This window comes from Ranitomeya variabilis, chromosome 3 (assembly GCF_051348905.1).
Source record: "Ranitomeya variabilis isolate aRanVar5 chromosome 3, aRanVar5.hap1, whole genome shotgun sequence".
Lineage (NCBI taxonomy): Eukaryota > Metazoa > Chordata > Amphibia > Anura > Dendrobatidae > Ranitomeya > Ranitomeya variabilis.
In genome coordinates this window covers 510,949,865-510,971,667 of record NC_135234.1, presented here as the reverse complement: position 1 = coordinate 510,971,667, position 21,803 = coordinate 510,949,865, and the positions used below count along the sequence as shown (strand labels likewise).

The following is a 21,803-nucleotide window of genomic DNA, read 5'->3' as shown; positions in this document are numbered from 1 at the left end:
GCAACAACAGGGTGAGCCTTCGAGGAGTGGGGGCGCCTACCGCGGTAAAGTAGGGTGCCTACCTCCACTGTCAGGCAGGTTTCATTAGTGTATGATACAGGGTGGTTTAGGTACATTTGATGCCTTCTTACCTTTTAATATTCATAAATAAAGTCTATTTTTAAATTGCTCTAATAAAAGTTATATTTTAGGGATCCTTGTTTGGTTTTGGTTTGTCTTAGATTCTAGGATCTCGGTATATCGTAGTTTGGTTTTTTGGCTGCATATAATCAGCCTTATGTTGGGTTTAAAGGTCTTGCTGCTAGATATGCAATGTTTCTTCTCATCTGCCCGTCTTATTCCTTTTGGTCTAGGTTCCTTGGCCTGTTGATATTGTTATAAGCTCAGAGTGCCAAAAGATTTATAATCAGATCTTTCTGCTTTTGCTACTGATAAAATGGGCAAAATACAGTTTGGACGTCCTGCAATTTAATGGTAAGAACACCTTCATTCTATAAAGGTTTATTAGAATTGGAATAGTTGTGAAAAGTTTTACCAAGGTATTAACTTAAACCGGTTGACATAGCTTACTAGGTTATCTCATGTAAGTAGAATAGGAATTATCTTACTGATCGCTGGGAGTCCAGCTGCAGGAGACCTCTGAGATACTAAAATTGGGTTCTGAAGATGTGTGTCTGAATGTGGCAGAGGTTGAGCCAGCGCACCTTCTCTCCTGTCATTCTATACAGGAGATAGCCAAGTGATGCACTAAGCTGTGACCCGCAGTCCCATAGAGAATGAATGAAGGGGAGGTTTGCGTCCTCGACTCCAGCTCCTTTCAAATGGGGCTCGGACCCTCAGCAATTAGTAAATAAACCCCTATACTATCTATCAGGGATAACTTGAGGAGATCCCTTTACTTGGGTTTTGATAAAGTTTTACATGAATGCCTTGTGCTTGGGGTAGGCCACCAATATGTGATTACTCAGTCTGACCATGGGAACTTCCCCCATCCTCAGTCAGCACAACGGAAGTAGTTAGGAAATGACTGAAGCAGAGAAACCCCTTCACAGCATTACTCAACCCAGTTGTGTCTATGTGCTTGTGTGTGGAACTTGTAATCAGTACATTCAAGAGCGTGCCATGACTCCACTGTTAGTGGATGAATGCCATCATTTAAGATAGGCCATCAATGTTAACCTCTTAACAACCGCCGATACACTTGTTAACAGCGGCAGTTAAGAGTACTTATTCCTCAGAAATAAGTGGATAGCGCCCCCCGACATTGGAAAATCTCCGGGGTCTCAGCTCCCGGGGGGAGTGGAGACCCCAGAGAACATGATTCGGTCAGTTTTTACTGACCTCAGTTATGTGATCACCGTTATTCACCGAATGACATAAATACATTTTAAAAAATCCGATTTAAAATCCATTTCTCTCTCCCTCTCCTCTATGATCTGACATATCAGTGAGGAGAGAAATGGGGTCCCCCCAATTCCCCCCCCCCCACGGTACCTTAGGTACCGGATCAGTGTTTCCCCGGACCCCTTCCTCCTGGAGAAAGAAAATGGCAGGCGCATGCGCAGTGTGCCCGCAAAGATCTGCCCCCTGCTCCCAGCAACCGAGGAAAATTTTCTCATTGGCTGCTGGCTTTTGATTACTGTGATCACAGTGCTTAAAATCCCCCAATATTTGTAAATATGTGCCTCTCTCTTCTCTCCTTTTAGTTGTTCTGGGAGAAAAGAGAGATACTCTACATCTGAGTGCTGCCCTGTCAGAAACAAAATAATAATTTCTGCATCCATAAACCTCCTAAACCTCTGATTCTGCATAATCCCCGCATCCCTGTTGTCAGGGGAGTTTAAAAAAAAATATTTATTTTTTTTATAATTTGTGGTTCGGCTTAAGCTTATTAGGGTTAGGTTTATTAAGGTTAGGTTTATTAGGGTTAGGGTAAAAAAAATACTAATGTTAGATTAGGGTTAGCTTTTTGATAGGCAGGCAATTAAATAAATGTTCCGCGGAGCAAGCGTACAGCCTGCTTTGCTCCGGCAGTGAAACGGAATCTGCCTCTGAAATGCAGCAGTTTTCAGGTAGTGACGACGACGCTTCCTCTACAGGATCCCACAGCCCGATGGTAGCGGAGCCAGTCGTCACTGCTGAAGCTTCATAGGCAGGACCAAGTACCGCAGTCCCCCCACCGCTGTGGTATCATGACAGTTCATTTTCCCATCAAATTCCCACTTTTCCTGCAGCCCCTGGAATAAAATTAAATGTCACCAATTTCATCCCCGTTGATTTTTTTTCCAAATTTTCGGTAGCCCAGAAGTCCTACAATTGATCACCATCCAAACAAACTTATATGCCGACAATATGTCTCCCAAGAAGCCACTGGATCCCCACAAATGTCCCCCCCCAAAAAAAAAACCAAAAAAACTTTTGGGCCTTACCCTGAATATGGGATTGGTAAAAAAAAAAAAAAAAAAAAAAAAAAAGAAAAAACTCCGCTCCTACTGGGCAACAAAAGCTGTCCACAGCACCTCTGTATTTGCAGTCGTCATGTTCTGAGTCCGCTACGAAGCCCTAATGAGATTCCTCAATTTCAGTGATAATTCCCAAACCCCCTAAGAACTGACCCAAACTATGATCGGCTAAACAAATTGAGAACCCTAATTTCCCTCCTACAAAATTCATTTCTAAATTCCTATACCCCAGAGCAAAAATGTGGCAGTCGACGAGTCCTTGAAGAGTTACAAGGGTCGTCTGTCATTCCGCAAATTTTTCCCCTCCAAACGAACCAAATATGGTGGCAAACTGTATAAAACATGTGAGAGCTCATCGGGGTATACTTCCACCTTCCTAATCTATGAAGGTAGGGACTGCCAAATCAACCCCTCAAACTGCCCCCAGACAATTGGCATCCCAGGAAAAATTGTCTGGGAGCTAATGACGCCCTTTCTCCATCCAGGGTACCATGTGTATATGGACAATTATTACACGAGCATCCCCCTATACAAATCCCTCCATGTTGCAAATGCAGGGGCCTGTGAGACAGTCCAGAAAAACAGAGTGGGGTTTCCGTCACAGTTGGTGTCCAGACGTTTGGTGAAGGGGCGTCATTGTCACTCACAAGTGATCAACTTCTTGCAGTGAAGTGGAATGACAGGAAGGACATCTACATTCTGACCACACTGTATGTGGACACCACTGTGACGGTCAGAGACAGGGGCACCACCAGGGACAGACAAACCAATCTGTCACAGATTACAACAAATGTATGGGTGGCGTTGACCTGTCAGACCAGGTTCTGCAACCATACCTGGTGAAGCAGAAGACCAAGGCCTGGTACAAAAGGTAGCAATCTACCTCATCCAGATTACTACATATAACAGTTTCGTACTGTATAAAAAAAGGACCGCTCACTTTCCTTCCGTTCCAGGAAATAATTGTTGAGGATCTCATATTTGAGGCGATGGCATAGGGGGAAACCTTCGCGTCTGAGGATGTCTGTAGACTTGCAGAGCGCCATTTTTCTTGCCCTGTCACTCCCACCCAAAAGTATCCCCAAAAGAGATGCAGAGTTTGTAGGTAGCACGGTAGAAGGAGTCCCGGTACTATTGCCCCACGTGCCCATCCCTACCAGGCCTTTGTATCTCTCCCTGTTTTGAGACCTACCACACGTTACAATTATTAGGTTTTTTTTTTTCAATAATTTATATTTTCTGCTTAGTGGGCCCCAGTAGAGTAATTTTTTATGGAACAAGTGATTAAGAGAATATTTTAATCAGTCAATCCCATTTTACCCCATTTCACAATTAATTCCAGGACTTAATCACATACCAAACTACTATTCCAACAAATTCTCATCCACGTACCCACGTCTGTACACTCCAGAGTGTAGACCCCACAAATAATCTTGAATTTCAGGCCAAATGAAAATTAATTCTAGGACTTGATTACTCACAAACCATTTTGACCATTTTATCTAACTTTGACTGTTTTTACAACTGTCTTGCTACACACAACTTTTGTTTCCATTTATATTTATGTTGGTGATACAGGCATGATCATTTTATTGGAGGATCTCTAATAATGAGGAAGTTCCAACTTCTACACTATGGGCTTTACTGTATGGTTCTTGCCCAACCTCTGGTACCAGACAATACTTTACGGTTTCTGTAGAGAATTGCTTGTTTTGTGCATATAGCAGTTCCTACCTTGGTGGGTGGGCATCTGCCATGGTGTACCACATTTATTGGCACAATCGTCTCTCATATAGGGATTGATGGAGCTAAACGAACGTTGTACGACCAGTCTCTGAAATTGTCTGCCATTCTAGCTGCTGGTGTTCTTTCATCTTTGTCACATAGTTGGCTGCATTTTCCTCCACATTTTGCCCTTCATTCCAGTACAGTTTATTCTTCCTGCTACAATACACGCAAATGTGGGACAACTGTTTTGTTAGCAAGACAAAGTTTTATAATCAGCCAATTTGTTTTTAGGAGCATGCCGCCCTCTGTGAGTAATAATTCCTGGAAGGATTTTCTTGTTTGCTTAATGTCTCTGTAAGCTTTGAATGGGTCCTGAAACTTCAGTTTTACCCTAAAGACCAAATGGTGTGCCATCTATTATTATAGGCACAGCCGTGTGTCCAGTACTCACATTGGTGCCATATTGGATATATTTCTGAACACATAAAAACTAGTGCAATAAAATTTGAAGTGTGTTCCTCAGAACGTACAAAAAAGAATCATAAGAGACCGTGAAAAAAAAATGCAAATTGTAAATTTTCAAACTTCTGTTGCATGAACTCCATAAAAAAAATTGCTATCAAACTACTCACTAGCTCCCTAGATAAATAGATTAGAGGGTACAATTTATAAAAAAAAGACATTAAAGGGGGTTTTCTCTTGAACCACACAGGCTCTGCAAATATGACAATCTTTCAAATAAAGCCAAATTTGTCACATTGTGCCACTTCCTGTCCGATCCCTGCCATTTGTCCAAACAGACCTTTTTGACTACATATGGGATATCCCCATGCTCATAAGAAAGTGGGTAACAAATTGTGAGGTCCACGTTTTGGTGTAATCTCTGACAAAAGTGAGAAAATCAGGTCTAAAATAAGATTTTTGTGAATAAAATGAACTTTTTCAATTTGACGACATTGTTATCAAATTCTGTGTCGTACCTGTGGATTCAAATTGCTCAATATACCCTGGATAAAATCTTTTAGGGGTCTAGTTTCCAAAATGGGCTCAGCTGTGGGGGGTTTCCACTGTTTAGGCACATCAGAGGCTCTCCAAACCCGATATGGCATCCTCTCAGTTATAGCCAATTTTGAGATTAAAAAGTGAAACGATGCTCCTTCCTTTTGAACTCTGCCGTGCACCCAAACAGTGGTTTACCTCCACATATAGGGTGTCCACGTACTCAGGAATAATTGCACAACAACTGTTGGGGTTCAATTTCTCATTGTTCCCAAGGGAAAATAATAAATTGGGGGCGAAAATATAATTTTTGTGGAAAAAATAATTTTTTATTTTCACGGCTCTGCGTTATAAACTTCTGTGAAGCACTTGGGGGTTTAAAGTGCTCACCACACATCTAGATAAGTTCCTTGGGGATCTAGCTTCCAGAATGGGGTCACTTGTGTTTTTTTTTCACTGTTTAGGCACATCAGGGGCTCTCCAAACGCGACATGGCGTCCGATCTCAATTCCAGCCAATTCTGCATTGAAAAAGTCAAACTGCGCTCCTTCCCTTCCGAGCTCCGCCGTGCGCCCAAACAGGGGTTTACCCCACATATGGGGTATTGGCATATTCAGGAGAAATTTCACAACAAACTTTATGGTTCATTTTCTCTTTTTACACTTGTGAAAATAAAATAATTGGTTCTGAAATGAAATGTTTGAAAAAATGTTAAATGTTAATTTTTCCTTCCACATTGCTTCAGTTCCTGTGAAGCACATGAAGGGTTAATAAACTTCATGAATGTGGTTTTGAGCCCATTGAGGGGTGCAGTTTTTAGAATGGGACTTCAAATGTAATGCGGTCCCTAAAAAAAAAAAAAACCTTGTATAAATTTTGTTGTAAAAATGAAAACTCGCTGGTCAACTTTTAACCCTTATAACTTCTTAACTTAAAAAAAAATTGGTTTCAAAAATTGTGCTGATGTAAAGTAGACATGTGGGATATTATTTATTAAGTATTTTGTGTGACATCTCTCTGATTTAAGGGCACAAAAATTAAAATTTTGAAAATTGCTAAATTTTTTTAAGTTTCTGCAGAATTTCCGTTTTTTTTCCATAAATAAAGCAAGTAATATCGAAGAAATTTTACAACTGTCAGGAAGTACAATATGTCATGAAAGAACAATCTCAGAATCAGTGGGATCCGTTAAAGTGTTCTAGTTATAACCACATAAAGTGACAGTGGTCAGAATTGTACAAATTGGCTCAGTCACCAAGGGGTTAAATGAAGTCAATATTGTTATGCCTGTAATGGTTTATTACTGATATTTTCACAGCACTTGCCAGCATGGCGGAGAAGGAATCTCCAAAGAATGAATCCAGATCTGTGCAGCAACATCTTCTTGGTTATCTAGTAACACAAACGGAATCTAAGGAACAGCAAATCCATCGCATGTTTCTCCTCCGAGTCAAGCTTATGCATTTTGTCAACAGCTTACACAATTACATGATGACGAGGGTTGGCATTTTATCTATCAGTAATATAGGGAGAAGGATGGGGCAGTACACACCGTAACACATTTGCGGCGGTTTAATGACTGCTGTGCAGCTTTATATTCTACAGTGTAATCCTTTCTTATATTCTATGGATGCAAATCTTTGTATTTAAGTAGAAATGCATGATTTACTTATGAATAGCCGTAATCGCATTCCAAAATCGTATATAATAAGGAAAAGTAAGTCAGAAGGACCTGTGCATTTATTAAATAAGAATATATATATTTTTTATAGATTCTTCATAGCACAGGACTGGAATTTCAACATCAAGTAGAGGAAGCAAAAGATCTGGACCAACTAATAAAAATTCATTATAGATATCTGTCTACCATTCATGATCGGTGTCTTTTAAGGGAAAAGGTAGGAAAAGAGGATGTTGGATTTTTTTAAATTTGTTTATATGACTACCTGATTTGGGAAAACCTCCTTCATCCTGAGACTGGCGGGCTACTGAGGATTCCTGCTTCCATTGTATCTGTAGATTCACTAAATCTGCCAACCTAAATTAGGAGCAAGAGTTATTAATTGATGTAAGGAGCCTGAAATTCTGAGTCAGCTGAAAATTGTGTCTAATGGGGCATCCAGATGGCTAAATGTGGCCCAGCTCGGTAGCCACAGTAGATGCCTTTCTTGTCCTTACCCCTTCTTATGTGTAACATAAAGGGTGCGCATATTTATACATTTGACATATTTTTAGCTTCCTTTTCACACTTGATTTAAGACTTATTTTTTTTATTTACTTGAAAAAACCCTGCTCTCCATAGAATTTGATAGTTAAATATTTTTGAATGTGCCGTTACTTTTCCTTTCAGGTGAGCTCTGTAAAAGAAGCAATAATGAAAGTAATGAACGTTGTGCTGATGTTTGCGGACCGCTGGCATGCAGGTTTTGGAGCATGGAAGTAAGTAAAATGATGGAAAATTGAAACTAAAGCTGGTCATGCTTGTCCATTCCCCCTGACATTGGCCTTGACGAGAGTGTGGCTACATTAGATGGCTGGTGAGTTAAAGGGAGCACAAACCGCGGGCTACATGAATCACAGCATGGGGGCACCATAGCAGCCACGTACATAGTTCTCTGAAACGCGCCGGCAGTTCAGACAAGATATTCTTTAAAGATCCGGCTGTAGACTAGACTAATCCAGCGTCGTCCCTGGCCCTGCTGCAGGTGATTGAAAGGTACAGAGGGAGATATCGGTCACCCACCTGCTGTGGCGCTGGGAAGAGACGGCCAAGGACCATAGCCTGAGATGAGACTTGTCTGATGCTGCCGAACTTTACAGTAACTCATTTCTGAAACGGTGAAAGCATTTCAGATAAAAATATATTCCTGGCTGCAATAGTGCAGTCGGGCTGTGATTCATGCTGCCGGGCAGTATGAATCGCCTGACAGGTTCCCTTTAAAGGAAAGGTGCCGCAATTTTGTTTTTGCATTAAAAATGATTGTTTATATAAACAATTATCTTTAATACAAAATTATTTTTTTTAACCTTAATATCTTTTTTATTATTAATAATTTTTGCAGCCACTGGGCGCCGCCATTTTGCTTTGCAGGAGTGTAAGAGTCCCAGCACGACATTTCCACTCTGCATTTACGGCAGCCCTGTGCATAGGACTCAGCAGTCGGGAGCCGACCGCGTTATCTCCTGCTCTGATCTGGCCACGCCCCCTGGGCTGTCTCCACATCACAGCAGAGGCAGGAGGTCGGCGCCATGTTTCTTCAGCCCACAGTGTGTGAGCTCCACTGTGACTGAGAACTGTGCTGTTGGAGGGGCAGCTCCAGCTGCCTCTCCTTTCACACTGTCAGCAGTTGGCCGTTCCCTGTCCTCTGCTGCCTGGTGCCCTGGCTCAATCTCTAGAATCGCTAGAGAGGGTGAAGTGCTGGGGTCTGATGTCCTCTATCAGGAGCTGCAGAGAGGTAACAGGCGGGGGAGGGGGAGAATCTCTGTGCTGCTCCGACCCGACCCTGCCTCTCACTGCAGCCACTGATCAAGGACATCAGACCGTGTATCTATCACTACACTGTGCTGAGCCATGTATCTAATCCTCTCCTGTATGATAGTCTGCTGTGCCATGTACCTAATCCTCTCCTGTATGATACTGTCTGCTGTGCCCTGTACCTAATCCTCTCCAGTGTGATACTATGCTGAGCCGTGTATCTAATCCTATACTGTGTGATACTGTCTGCTGAGCCATGCATGTAATCCTATACTGTGATACTATGCTGAGCCATGTATCTAATCCTATACTGTGTGATACTGTCTGCTGAGCCATGCATCTAATCCTCTCCTGTATGATACTGTCTGCTGTGCCCTGTACCTAATCCTCTCCAGTGTGATACTATGCTGAGCCGTGTATCTAATCCTATACTGTGTGATACTGTCTGCTGAGCCATGCATCTAATTTTATACTGTGATACTGACTGCTGAGCCGTGTATCTAATCCTCTCCTGTGTGATACTGTGCTGAGCCGTGCATCTAATCCTCTCCTGTGTGATACTGACTGCTGAGCCGTGTATCTAATCCTCTCCTGTGTGATACTGACTGCTGAACCGTGTATCTAATCCTCTCCTGTGTGATACTGACTGCTGAGCCGTGTATCTAATCCTCTCCTGTGTGATACTGACTGCTGAGCCGTGTATCTAATCCTCTCCTGTGTGATACTGACTGCTGAGCCGTGTATCTAATCCTCTCCTGTGTGATACTGACAGCTGAGCCGTGTATCTAATCCTCTCCTGTGTGATACTGACTGCTGAGCCATGTATCTAATCCTATCCTGTGTGATACTGTCTGGTGAACCGTGTATCTAATCCTCTCAGGCACTCCTCTCCCCCCTGCATATCTTTCCCCATTACACACACAACTCAATGCGTGCGATAACAGGAGCTGCAGGGGTCATGCTGTATTATGGCATTATGTGAGATCTATATGACGGTATTATGTGATCTGTATGGTGGTGATTATGCTTGATCAGTATTGTGAGAATTATACGGTGGTATTGTGTGTGATCTATATGGTGGTATTATGTGAGAACACTGGCAGTATTATGTGTGATCTATATGGCGGTATGTGAGAACACTGGCGGTATTATGTGTTATCTATATGGTGGTATTATGTGAGAACACTGGCGGTATTATGTGTGATCTATATGGCGGTATGTGAGAACACTGGCGGTATTATGTGTGATCTATATGGTGGTATGTGAGAACACTGGCGGTATTATGTGTGATCTATATGGCGGTATGTGAGAACACTGGCGGTATTATGTGTGATCTATATGGTGGTATTATGTGAGAACACTGGCAGTATTATGTGTGATCTATATGGTGGTATGTGAGAACTGTATGATGGTATTGTGTGTGATCCATATGGCTGTATTATGTGTGCTCTATATGGTGGTATGTGAGAACTGTATGACAGTATTGTGTGTGATCTATTTGATGGTATTGTGTGTGATCTATATGGCGGTATTATGTGTGAGCTATATGGCAGTATTATGTGAGAACGCTATGGCAGTATTATCTTCAGAAAGTGGACCCATTCTATGGTGGTTCTGGCTGAGCACCTGCTCGCGGGTCTGGGGTAATAGAGGGGGCAGCATGACCTCCAGTTAGGTGCAGTCAGGGCTGGTCAGGCTGCTGAAGAGAGGGGTCTCATTTTTATTGTTACTATATGGCTAAATTTCCTTCCCAGCGTCACCCCGTACTTCGCCTGTCGTCTCACTTTCACACATCACCAGGACAGGATGGAGAAGACAGGATCTGAGGAGGGGAATGGGGTCTTAGCATGCAAAGTCTGGATCAGAACAGGCCATCAATCCGCAGAAATGTTTCCTGGATTTCTGTGGAGCAGACGGTCCATCCATGTGTATAAAAGACAGCGCTCTATGTACAATCCCTGGCTGCTCCGCGCACCAAACAGGGGGCCCCCATAGACCAGCACACTGCTCTCCTGAAATACTCTGCGCTGCGGTCACCCTGCTCCCTCCACCACATATCTCCCAGAATCCTTGCTGGCTGCCATCCTCGGTGACTGTCTACTTGTCAGTGTAAGGCTGCTTTCACACTAGCGTCAGTACGGGCCCGTCGCAGTGCGTCGGGCCGACGTACCGACGCATGCCGTGAAAGAAATGCCCGACGTGGTAGCGGATGTAGTCTTACGACGCTTCCGCTGCCCCATTGTAAGGTCCGGGGAGGAGGGGGCGGAGTTTCGGCTGCGCATGCACGGTCGAAAATGGCGGACTCGACGCACAAAAAAAACGTTACATGTAATTTTTTTTGTGGCGGTGGTCCGCCAAAACACGACTCAACCGTCGCACGGTGGTTGCGACGTGTGGCAATACGTCGCAATGCGTCGGTAATGTTAGTCTATGGGGAAAAAACACATCCTGCAGACAACTTTGCAGGATGTGTTTTGCAGGATGTGTTTTATCTCCTGAACGACGCATTGCAACGTACAGCCAACAACGCTAGTGTGCAAGTAGCCTAAGGCTGCCGTCACACATTCAGTATTTGGTCAGTATTTTACCTCAGTATTTGTAAGCCAAGACCAGGAGTGGCTGATAAATGCAGAAGTGGTGCAGATGTGTCTGTTATACTTCTCCTCTAATTGTTCCACTCCTGGTTTTGGCTACAAATACTGAGGTAAAATACTGACCAAATACTGATAGTGTGACGGCAGCCTTACTCTGCAGTCACCAACAAAATGGCTGCTCACTGGGTTCCTGAATATCATCCTCTTATCCCTTAGCAAACACCCAGAAGGGAAGGAGAGGAGCCATCACACACGTCAGCAGACTCCGCCCATAATTACTGCAGTGCTGTAATGTGAGCTAGTTGTACACGAGGTTTTTCTGAAATTTCAGCAGCTGCTCCCCCTAGTGTTTAAAAGTGGAAATTCCAAAACTTTTCAAATTATTTTTCATATTTTACTAAATTATAAACAAATGATAATAATTTTTAAGAAAATGTAAACATTAATTCTTTACATTTTTACAATTTCTGTAAAAAAAATTTTTTTGATGGCACCTTCCCTTTAAAGAGACTTTGTCAGCACAGAATGACTGTTGAAACCAAATACAGGCACTCACTGCATCATGGCGTGGGCTAGCATTTATATGCACCGTCCCACCTGCTTGTTTTCCCTCTTATCTCCCTTCTCTAGCTCTGTGAAACCACAGCTGTCAATCAAAGAAGAAGACGGGGCAGAGATAGTTGGAAAATAAGCAGGTGGGAAGGTGTAGCTAAATGTTTGGCCCGCTATGATGCACCAAATGGTTGTACTTGATTTGAACGGTCATTCTATGCTGGCAATCCCTTTAAGACTAAGTGAATCTTCTCTGTACAATGTATTAACCAGTCCTGTAATCTTGAGTTGATAATTTAGACGGTTTGACAGATTAGATAAGTAGATTTGACCGAGTGCTGGAAGCATGCAGGGGAAAAGTCATTAAGACTGGCACATCTTACGCCAGCACAGTGATAATCAAGACGGCTGTATTAAATGCCTAAGTCATTAACAGGCGCCCAACTCTTAATGAATTTGGCTCATCTTAGGCTGTCTATGCACAAGCGTCAAAGATGAACTCGCCACGACCTGGAGACTATTTCTTCTAGAATTTCTGCCATTATCGGATGTATAATATGGTGAATCTTTGGCTAGCACCCGCTAACCTCACCCAGTTTTCATACAAATGTCAGAGCTAGGTAAAGAATATTTGATTTCCATTGCACTGCTGATTCCAAGATGCGAAGACAAAGTAATTACAATGGAAATAGTTTTTTGTCAATATCGACTCCTTCCTCAGGAGTCCTACATGTGGAAGGAGTCGATATTGAAGTTTGAACCCGTTGACAATAAACCATTTTCCGTTTTGTAATAATTTTGTCTTCGGATCTTGCAGCTCAGTAGAAATCCACTATTCCTGTCTGTACATTACCACGTTGATCATCTGTGGATGTTGCAGCAGCTGTCAGTTACGCCATAATAGTGGTTGTGTCACACAAGCCTATAAGGGGAGCACGTCAGCCTTTCACCCTTATCTCTTACCTTTTTACACCTGGATAAGACCCTGTGGCGCTTTTGCCCATTTTTTGCAGAGCTAGTGTCCCAACACCATAAGGCCCCATGCTTTTGCTCAATGTGTTACATAAAATGAAAGCGTTTGACGTGGCAGCTTTCTGGCCTAAAGTGTTTGGTGAATTGTTAAATGTGTGAAAGTCGTGTGCTAACATATCATTTTTTTTTTTTTTCAATATATATTAAGAGCGGAATCTATCCTGAAAATGGAATCTGATTTTACAAATTGTCACAAGTTTCTTGTGAAAGTACTAAATAAAGCCGTCTGCAGAGGGTCGTTTCCACACTGTAAGTATATATGTAAATGATGAAAAAATGCAAACAATATTCAGGATCGAGCATTACTGCCATGCACACACTTGCACTCCTTGCCATGTTGTCAATGAGGTTATTAATCCCCTTCCCGCCATGGGCAATTTCCAATTTTATGTTTGTTTTTCCTTACCTTCTTTCAAGAGTCTTAACTTTTTTATTTTTTTGTCCACATGGCTGTATGAGGGCTTGTTTTGCATGATGAGTTGTACTTTTTATGACTCCATGCATGTTATCATATAATGTACCGAACAGCATGAAAAATTCCAAGTATACTGAAATTGCGAAAAAAGTGCACTTCCAGTTATTTTTTTTTCGCTAACTTTTTTTTCCCGTCATTTTTAAAACCATATTTTTTTCACTTCCTTCTCTATCTGTTAGTTCTCTTAGGGGACTTGAACTTGTGATCATCCGATCGCTTGTACTATACATAGCAATGATACAGTGCTGCTATGTATACCAAAAATCACGGTCTCCTATGAACGTCGGCTACAAGCTGGCTTTCACAGAAGTACATTCATGACAAGCACGGGGATTTTCAGCCCCTTGAGATTGTGTCACGGGCGCGCCGATGGGAGCATAGAGTGACGTGCCACTCTGCTGGCGTGCTGTAAATGCTGCTGTCTGACATGGAAAGTGGCATTTAACAGGTTGAGAGCCGCAAACCAGGCTCGGCTCAACCAAGGTGCTCGAGGCTGAATAACACAGCCATCATCTGTAGGACTAGATGTGGGTTCAGCTTTCGAGTCCGCATCTTTTCCGGCAGATGATTGCATCAAAGTCAGTGAGCCATCATATGATGTAACTGTTTTTATCTGTGACAAATCCACATTTAAGGCCTCCTTCACATGTTCTTTTTCTTGTACGAGTGCTATCAATGTTTTTCACGGAGAACTCTACCCATGATAGTCTTTTTATGTAGTTAATGTGTCTGATTTTTCTTTTTTTCTTTCATTGGACCAAATGGTCAGTACAAAAATACGTGGATCAGTCTCACCAATGCAAGTCTATGGGTCCGTGAAAAAGATGGACAGCACTCGGATGCCATATAAACAGATTGCGAAACCTATGTTAGTTCATTTTTTTCATCAAAAAAAAACTGATGAAACTCGAAACTGACACCCTGGCCAAACTCCAATGAAATCTATCAAAACACGGACCGTTTTTTTTGCATATGAAAAATATTACAGACTTGTGAAGGAGCCCTATATAGGAATTTTATGACTTGTTTGGTTGTGGGTTTGCTATAGATCCGCGGAATGTAAAAACGTACCCTAAAGCCACATCCCCTCTTCATGTAAATGCTTTTGTCCATACTGTTTTTTTTTTTTTTTTGCAGAGGATCTCCCCAAAATATTTAATTGTTAAAAAAAAAAAAAAAATTGCTTGTTTTTATTTATGCGTTTTAGGCAGTTTGATATGCGATTGCGTTTAATAGAAAAACACCAAAAATACGTATTAAATACATAGTTAACATGAAATCACATCCTCATTGCTCAAACTATTAAATTTACTTTCTGTGTAAAAAACCAACATTGGAAAAAATGCAGTGAATATGAACACGGCCAAAAAGTTGTGAAATGAACTCTTGCAGGTTGTTACTGACTATATTTACTACTTTCATTGTCTTAGTGGAATCTTTGGCTTTATCTCTCATGGCCGGCATGGAGCAAAGTTAGTCCTTATTTTGCCAAGATGTGAAGAAGACTCCATCAAGACTGCAAATGAACTGAAGTGTGTGTATATGTATTGTGTATAGTACTGGGGGAGCCATAAAAAGTGTTGAGAAGGACACCCAGGCAAGTCGAGGTTTTTATTCCTTCGGTTTAAACTGCAACTTTTTTTTATCAAGGCTGCTCCACTGTTTTTTTTTTTTTTTTTATCTTGTTGTTAAAAATGTCCCTTTTTATGTAATATTCAGCACTTGTATAGACTGTACATATTCTAATGAGTCGCAAGAAAGATTTCTGGTCTCATCTAAAAAGATAGAAGTGTTGTATAATCTGGAACCATATCATCTGCTGTAAAGTTACTTTTCATTAAAATTTTGTGTTTGTTATAAATCTTTGTCTTTTATTCCCTGACACATATTGTCTATTCAGTATCTCCCAGGCAGGGTGCATAAAGCAGCCCAGAGATGGGGAGTGTTGATGATCCTGGTTTTGGAAGCCTTCCAGATGCTGAATAGTCAATGCTTGTGTTCTGCTGTAATTAGTGTGCAGCTATTTGCTTACCAGTGTATTCCCAGGGTTTGTATTGGGGTTAAAATGCTTGTAAAATGCCAAGCATTGAATTTTTTTTTCCCTTCCAAAATTTTGGACACACCTGTTCATGCTGTGGTTTTCCGTTGTCCCTTTGAAATGTGCACATTATAGATTCAGATTAAAGGCAGAAAAACAACAAAGAGATACATAAAGAAATAACAAAGCGCAAAGAAACACATGTGTGAAATAAACCAGAATGTGTTAATCCTCAAAGTACCCCCCTTTTACTCAGATTACAACTCTACACCCCCTTGGCATTCTCCCAAGCATCTCCATGCCTTGTCGAGTTCATTTTTGAAATCACCAACCTTCAGAAAGTGTTTGAGGCCATTGGGCGTGTTTTGCAGAGCCAGTGTTGGTATACAGTTCCATACAGTGCTGAGCCCTATTCCGTAACTGTTCTAAGCCAGAATATGGCAAGAACCACTTGAATAATAAAGGTGAAATGACAGTCCATCACTACTTTAAATCAGGAAGGGCATTCAATCCTGAAAATTGCTAGAACCTTGAAAGTATCCTCATGTACACTCATGAAAACCATAACTTGGTATGATGAAACTGGCCCTTGTGATGACTACCCAAGGATAGGAAGACTAAGAATTACCTATGCTGCTGAGAATAAGTTTATCGAAGTTACCAGACTCAGAAACTGCAAGATGACAGGACCTCCGAAAATCGCCCTCATAAATGATGTACAGACATCAAGTAGCAAACTCATCTCAACATCAACTGTCAGCAGGAGTCTCTGCAGCAATTCGACCATAAAGACCTACTTTTCAAAGAAGCCACTACTGTGGACAGTAATCAAGAAGGGACTTCTTTGGGCCAAGTAACACAAGGACTGGACATTAGATTACTGGAAATCTGTATTGTTTTCTGTTGAGACTAAATGTAAGATTTTAGGTACTAACTGCAATGTCCTTGTAGGACGCAGAAAATATGAGCTGATGCTTTTTACGTGTGATGCCTACTGTAAAGCATGGAGGGGAAGAGGTGGTGGTGTGGGGATGCTTTGTTGGGGACCCTGTTAGTGGTTTATACCAAACTAAAGGCACAATTACCCAGCATTGGTACCACAGCATTCTGCAATTCCATGCAGCTAAGGCTACTTTCACACTAGCGTCGGGAACAACCCGTCGCCGTGCGTCGGGCCGACGTTCCCGACGCTAGCGTGGTCTCCGCCGCACAACGGGGGCAGCGGATGCATTTTTCCCACGCATCCGCTGCCCCATTGTGAGGTGCGGGGAGGTGGGGGCGGAGTTCCGGCCGCGCATGCGCGGTTGGAAAAAGCGGACCGTCGGGAGCAAAAAACGTTACATGTAACGTTTTTTTCTCCCGACGGTCCGCTACCACACGCCCAAGCGTCGCAAAACGGACGCACCGTTTGGCAATGCGTTGCAAATGCGTCGCTAATGTTAGTCTATGACGAAAAAACGTATCCAGCAAGAACTTTTGCTGGATGCGTAGTTTCGGCAAAACGACGCATTTGCGACGTATTGCAGTTAACGCTAGTGTGAAAGTAGCCTAAATCGGTTTTGCACTTAGTGGGACCATCAGTTGTGTTGTAACAGGATCATGATACTAAACCCACCTCCTGGCTATGTGACTGAGAAGGAGAGGGATGGAATGCTGTCAGAGAAAAGGCCTGACAATCGCCTGAACGCAATTGAGATGGTTTGTGGCAAGTGGGACGGCACTGTGAAGGCAAAGCAACCAACAAGTACTCAGGATCTCTGGGAACAGGGACCTCTTTCAAGATGGTTATGGAGCCATTCCAGTTAACTACTCAGAGAATTGGGCGATCATGTAATTGCAATAATGTAATTTGCATACTTCCGGACATATTCGGACTAAACTGTGTGCAGCCTCACGAAATACACTTGCATTCAGCAAGGCTGTGCCCATATAGTTGGTCACATGACCGCATACGTGCAAATCACATACTTGTAGTCACGCGCCTGCTGCTGGAGAATCCTCACCGCGCACAGTGCACACGATCTGAGGATTCACAAGTCTGCAGTCACATAGAGTGCCGACTAGTTGGGTGCGGCCTCGCGCAATGCAAAAGTATACATAGTGACTACAGACTTGTGAATCCACATACGGCACACACTGCGCTCTGAGGATTCTCCAGCTACGGGCGCGAGACCGCAATTAAGTGATTTGCATACATGTGGTTATATGACGACTAGATGAGCTCAGCCTTGCTCAATGCAAGTGTATTAAGCAAGGCCAGACACAGTCTAGTCAGAATGTGGCAGAAAGTGTGTATATTGCATATGTGCGGTCAAAATGACCACCCATACCTGACGCCGGAGACACCTCACAGAGCGCAGCCTAGTAGGAGGGATTCGGCTAGACAGCCCCTTTAAGGATAATGCCCCTAAATATCTTTCATATACCTATTCTGTCAAGTTTTATTCCTTTCTTCTGCAGGTGTCCTGGCATCAGCTCTGCTATCTTAGCCATCACTTCCTCAGATTTTTTTTTTTCTTTTCATTACATTTCCCATCATTCCTTATGCTAGGCTACAAGCCAGCAGTGAGCAGACACTTCTGTACGGCCTCATTCAGACAAATAAAGTACAATTTGGCACTCCAATATTCAATGCTGAAATTTATATATTTATTGCACATAAAAAGTAGAGAAGGGTCCACTAAACAGTTACAGTTTACGTTTCGGCCTAAACTGGCCTTCCTCAAAACTAAAATACAATACATAAATAGATATAATTAGACAAACATATAAGTTAAAAAGAAAAAAACGAAAAGGGGGATCTCATACAAGACATATAAGGAATAAAAAAAAAAAAATATGAAGGGACATGGAAATTAAATACTCAAAATGTCATAATGACGTAGCAAGCAGATAGAATCTGAATGCAACTCCAGAACATGTGATAAAGTACCGCAACATCATCTCAGGTCCTTCGCCCAATGCATCCCTGGGAGCGGAAGCCGCCGCATGCACTGCCGGGAGAACTCCGGGGCCGTCGGAAGGTAAGTATATCCCTATTTTTAATTTTTATTCTTTATTTTTTACATGAATATGGATCCCAGGGCCTGAAGGAGAGTCTCCTCTTCTCCAGACCCTGGGAACCATCCGGGACCGCTCCCTGCACCATATGCGGCGACCTCAGAGCTCCGCACATGCCGTACCCGGCGTATAAGACGATCCTGGACTTTGAGAAGATTTTCTGGGGTTAAAAAGTTGTCTTATACGCCGGAAAATCCAGTAAATATCACAGAGGCAAGTATAGTGAAATGAAGAAAAGATCTTGAAATGACACAGAGGTAAGCACAGTGAAAAATTGAAAAGTAACAATAATTGGGTGAGGCAAAAAGACAATACCAGACGGTGGATCAGTTGTGAATAACAATTGCTGTGTGGCTGAAAAAAAACTGCGTTGACATTAGAGTAGGTTCACACTGCACTAAGGCGATACTTAGCGGCACTAACGCAATGTAACGAATCCATTAACGTGCCCATAGACTTACATTATCGTAACGCATCCTAACGCATGTCAAAATCGGCATGCATTAGTGATAATGCGTTACTTTGTGACGCACCCTCGAACGCAGTTTACCGCGTTTTGGGGTACGTTAGGTCTAACGCACAGGGAACGGATGCGTTCGTTGTGCATAGACCTCTATTACTAATGCGTGCCAACGCAATGGTACCATGCGTTAGCGCGATTGTATCAAAAAAGCAATTTTGGGCATCAGCATTAGCGCATCCGTTTAACGGATCCTTTAACCCCTTCATGACCTTGCCGTTTTTTGCAATTCTGACCAGTGTCCCTTTATGAGGTAATAACTCAGGAACGCTTCAACGGATCCTTGCGGTTCTGAGATTGTTTTTTCGTGACATATTGGGCTTCATGTTAGTGGTAAATTTAGGTCGATAATTTCTGAGTTTATTTGTGAAAAAAATGGAAATTTGGCAAAAATTTTGAAAATTTCGCAATTTTCACATTTTGAATTTTTATTCTGTTAAACTAGAGAGTTATGTGACACAAAATAGTTAATAAATAACATTTCCCACATGTCTACTTTACATCAGCACAATTTTGGAAACAAATTTTTTTTTTGCTAGGAAGTTATAAGGGTTAAAATTTGACCAGTGATTTCTCATTTTTACAACAAAATTTACAAAACCATTTTTTTTAGGGACCACCTCACATTTGAAGTCAGTTTGAGGGTTCTATATGGCTGAAAATACCCCAAAGTGACACCATTCTAAAAACTGCACCCCTCAAGGTGCTCAAAACCATATTCAAGAAGTTTATTAACCCTTCAGGTGTTTCACAGCAGCAGAAGCAACATGGAAGGAAAAAATGAACATTTAACTTTTTAGTCACAAAAATGATCTTTTAGCGAAATTTTTTTTATTTTCCCAAGGGTAAAAGGAGAAACTGGACCACGAACGTTGTCCAATTTGTTCTGAGTACGCTGATACCTCATATGTGGGGGTAAACCACTGTTTGGGCGCACGGCAGGGCTCGGAAGGGAAGGAGCGCCATTTGACTTTTTCAATGAAAAATTATCTCCATCGCTAGCAGACACCATGTCACGTTTGGAGAGCCCCTGTGTGCCTAAACATTGGGGCTCCCCCACAAGTGACCCCATTTTGGAAACTAGACCCCCCAATGAACTTATCTAGAAGCATAGTGAGCACTTTAAACTCTCAGGTGCTTCACAAATTGATCCGTAAAAATGAAAAAGTACTTTTTTTCACACAATTTCTTTTAGCCTCAATTTTTTCATTTTCACATGGGCAACAGGATAAAATGGATCCTAAAATTTGTTGGGCAATTTCTCCTGAGTACGCCGATACCTCATATGTGGGGGTAAACCACTGTTTGGGTGCACGGCAAGGCTCGGAAGGGGAGGCGTGCCATTTGACTTTTTGAATGGAAAATTAGCTCCAATCATTAGCGGACACCATGTCGCGTTTGGAGAGCCCCTGTGTGCCTAAACATTGGAGCTCCCCTACAAGTGACCCCATTTTGGAAACTAGACCCCCCAAGGAACTTATCTAGATGCATAGTGAGCACTTATAACCCCCAGGTGCTTTACAGAAGTTTATAACGCAGAGCCGTGAAAATAAAAAATAATTTTTCTTTCCTCAAAAATGATTTTTAGCCCAGAATTTTTTATTTTCCCAAGGGTAATAGGAGAAATTGGACCCCAAATGTTGTTGTCCAGTTTCTCCTGAGTACGATGATACCCCATATGTGGGGGTAAACCACTGTTTGGGCGCACCGCAGGGCTCGGAAGGGAAGGCACGCCATTTGGCTTTTTGAATGGAAAATTAGCTCCAATCATTAGCGGACACCATGTCGCGTTTGGAGAGCCCCTGTGTGCCTAAACATTGGAGCTCCCACACAAGTGACCCCATTTTGGAAACTAGACCTCCGAAGGAACTAATCTAGATGTGTGGTGAGCACTTTGAACCCCCAAGTGCTTCACAGAAGTTTATAACGCAGAGCCATGAAAATAAAAAATAATTTTTCTTTTCTCAAAAATGATTTTTTAGCCCACATTTTTTTATTTTCCCAAGGGTAACAGGAGAAATTGGACCCCAAAAGTTGTTGTCCAGTTTCTCCTGAGTACGCTGATACCCCATATGTGGGGGTAAACCACTGTTTTGGCACACGTCGGGGTTTGGAAGGGAAGTAGTGACGTTTTAAAATGCAGACTTTGATGGAATGCTCTGCGGGCGTCAGGTTGCGTTTGCAGAGCCCCTGATGTGCTTAAACAGTAGGAACTCCCCACAAGTGACTCCATTTTGGAAACTAGACCCCCAAGGGAACTTATCTAGATGTGTGGTGAGCACTTTGAACCCCCAAGTGCTTCACAGAAGTTTATAACGCAGAGCCGTGAAAATAAAAAATAATTGTTCTTTCCTCAAAAATTATGTTTTAGCAAGTAATTTTTTATTTTTGCAAGGGTAACAGGAGAAATTGGACCCCAACAGTTGTTGCCCAGTTTGTCCTGAGTACGCTGGTACCCCAAATGTGGGGGTAAACCACTGTTTGGGCGCACGTCGGGGCTTGGAAGGGAGGGAGCACCATTTGACTTTTTGAACGCAAGATTGGCTGGAATCAATGGTGGTGCCATGTTGCGTTTGGAGACCCCTGATGTGCCTAAACAGAATTGAGGGGTTTCCACTAACTTCAACACTAACCCCAACACACCCCTAATCCTAATCCCAACTGTAGCCATAACCCTAATCACAACCCTAACCCCAACACACCCCTAACCACAACCCTAACCCTAATCCCAACCCTAACCACAACTGTAACCCCAACACACCCCTAACCCTATCCGTAACCCTAACCACAAGCCTAATCTTAACCCTATTTCTAACCCTAGCCCTAATTCCAACCCTAACTCTAATTCCAACCCTAACCCTAAGGCTA

At 42.4% G+C, this 21,803-nt stretch overlaps 1 protein-coding gene across 1 annotated transcript in view; it reads left to right on the top strand.

Moving 5' to 3' along the window:
• Positions 1–15,178, top strand: part of TUBGCP5 (tubulin gamma complex component 5) — a 96,577-nt gene extending 81,399 nt beyond the window's left edge. Inside the window, exons 18-23 of the mRNA XM_077296894.1 lie at positions 354–474; positions 6,508–6,689; positions 6,962–7,087; positions 7,540–7,628; positions 12,991–13,091; positions 14,748–15,178. Of these exons, the coding sequence (XP_077153009.1) occupies positions 354–474; positions 6,508–6,689; positions 6,962–7,087; positions 7,540–7,628; positions 12,991–13,091; positions 14,748–14,794 (666 nt within the window). The 3' untranslated portion in view covers positions 14,795–15,178. The remainder of the gene's footprint in view (positions 1–353; positions 475–6,507; positions 6,690–6,961; positions 7,088–7,539; positions 7,629–12,990; positions 13,092–14,747) is intronic.
• The last annotated feature ends 6,625 nt before the right edge of the window (positions 15,179–21,803 follow it).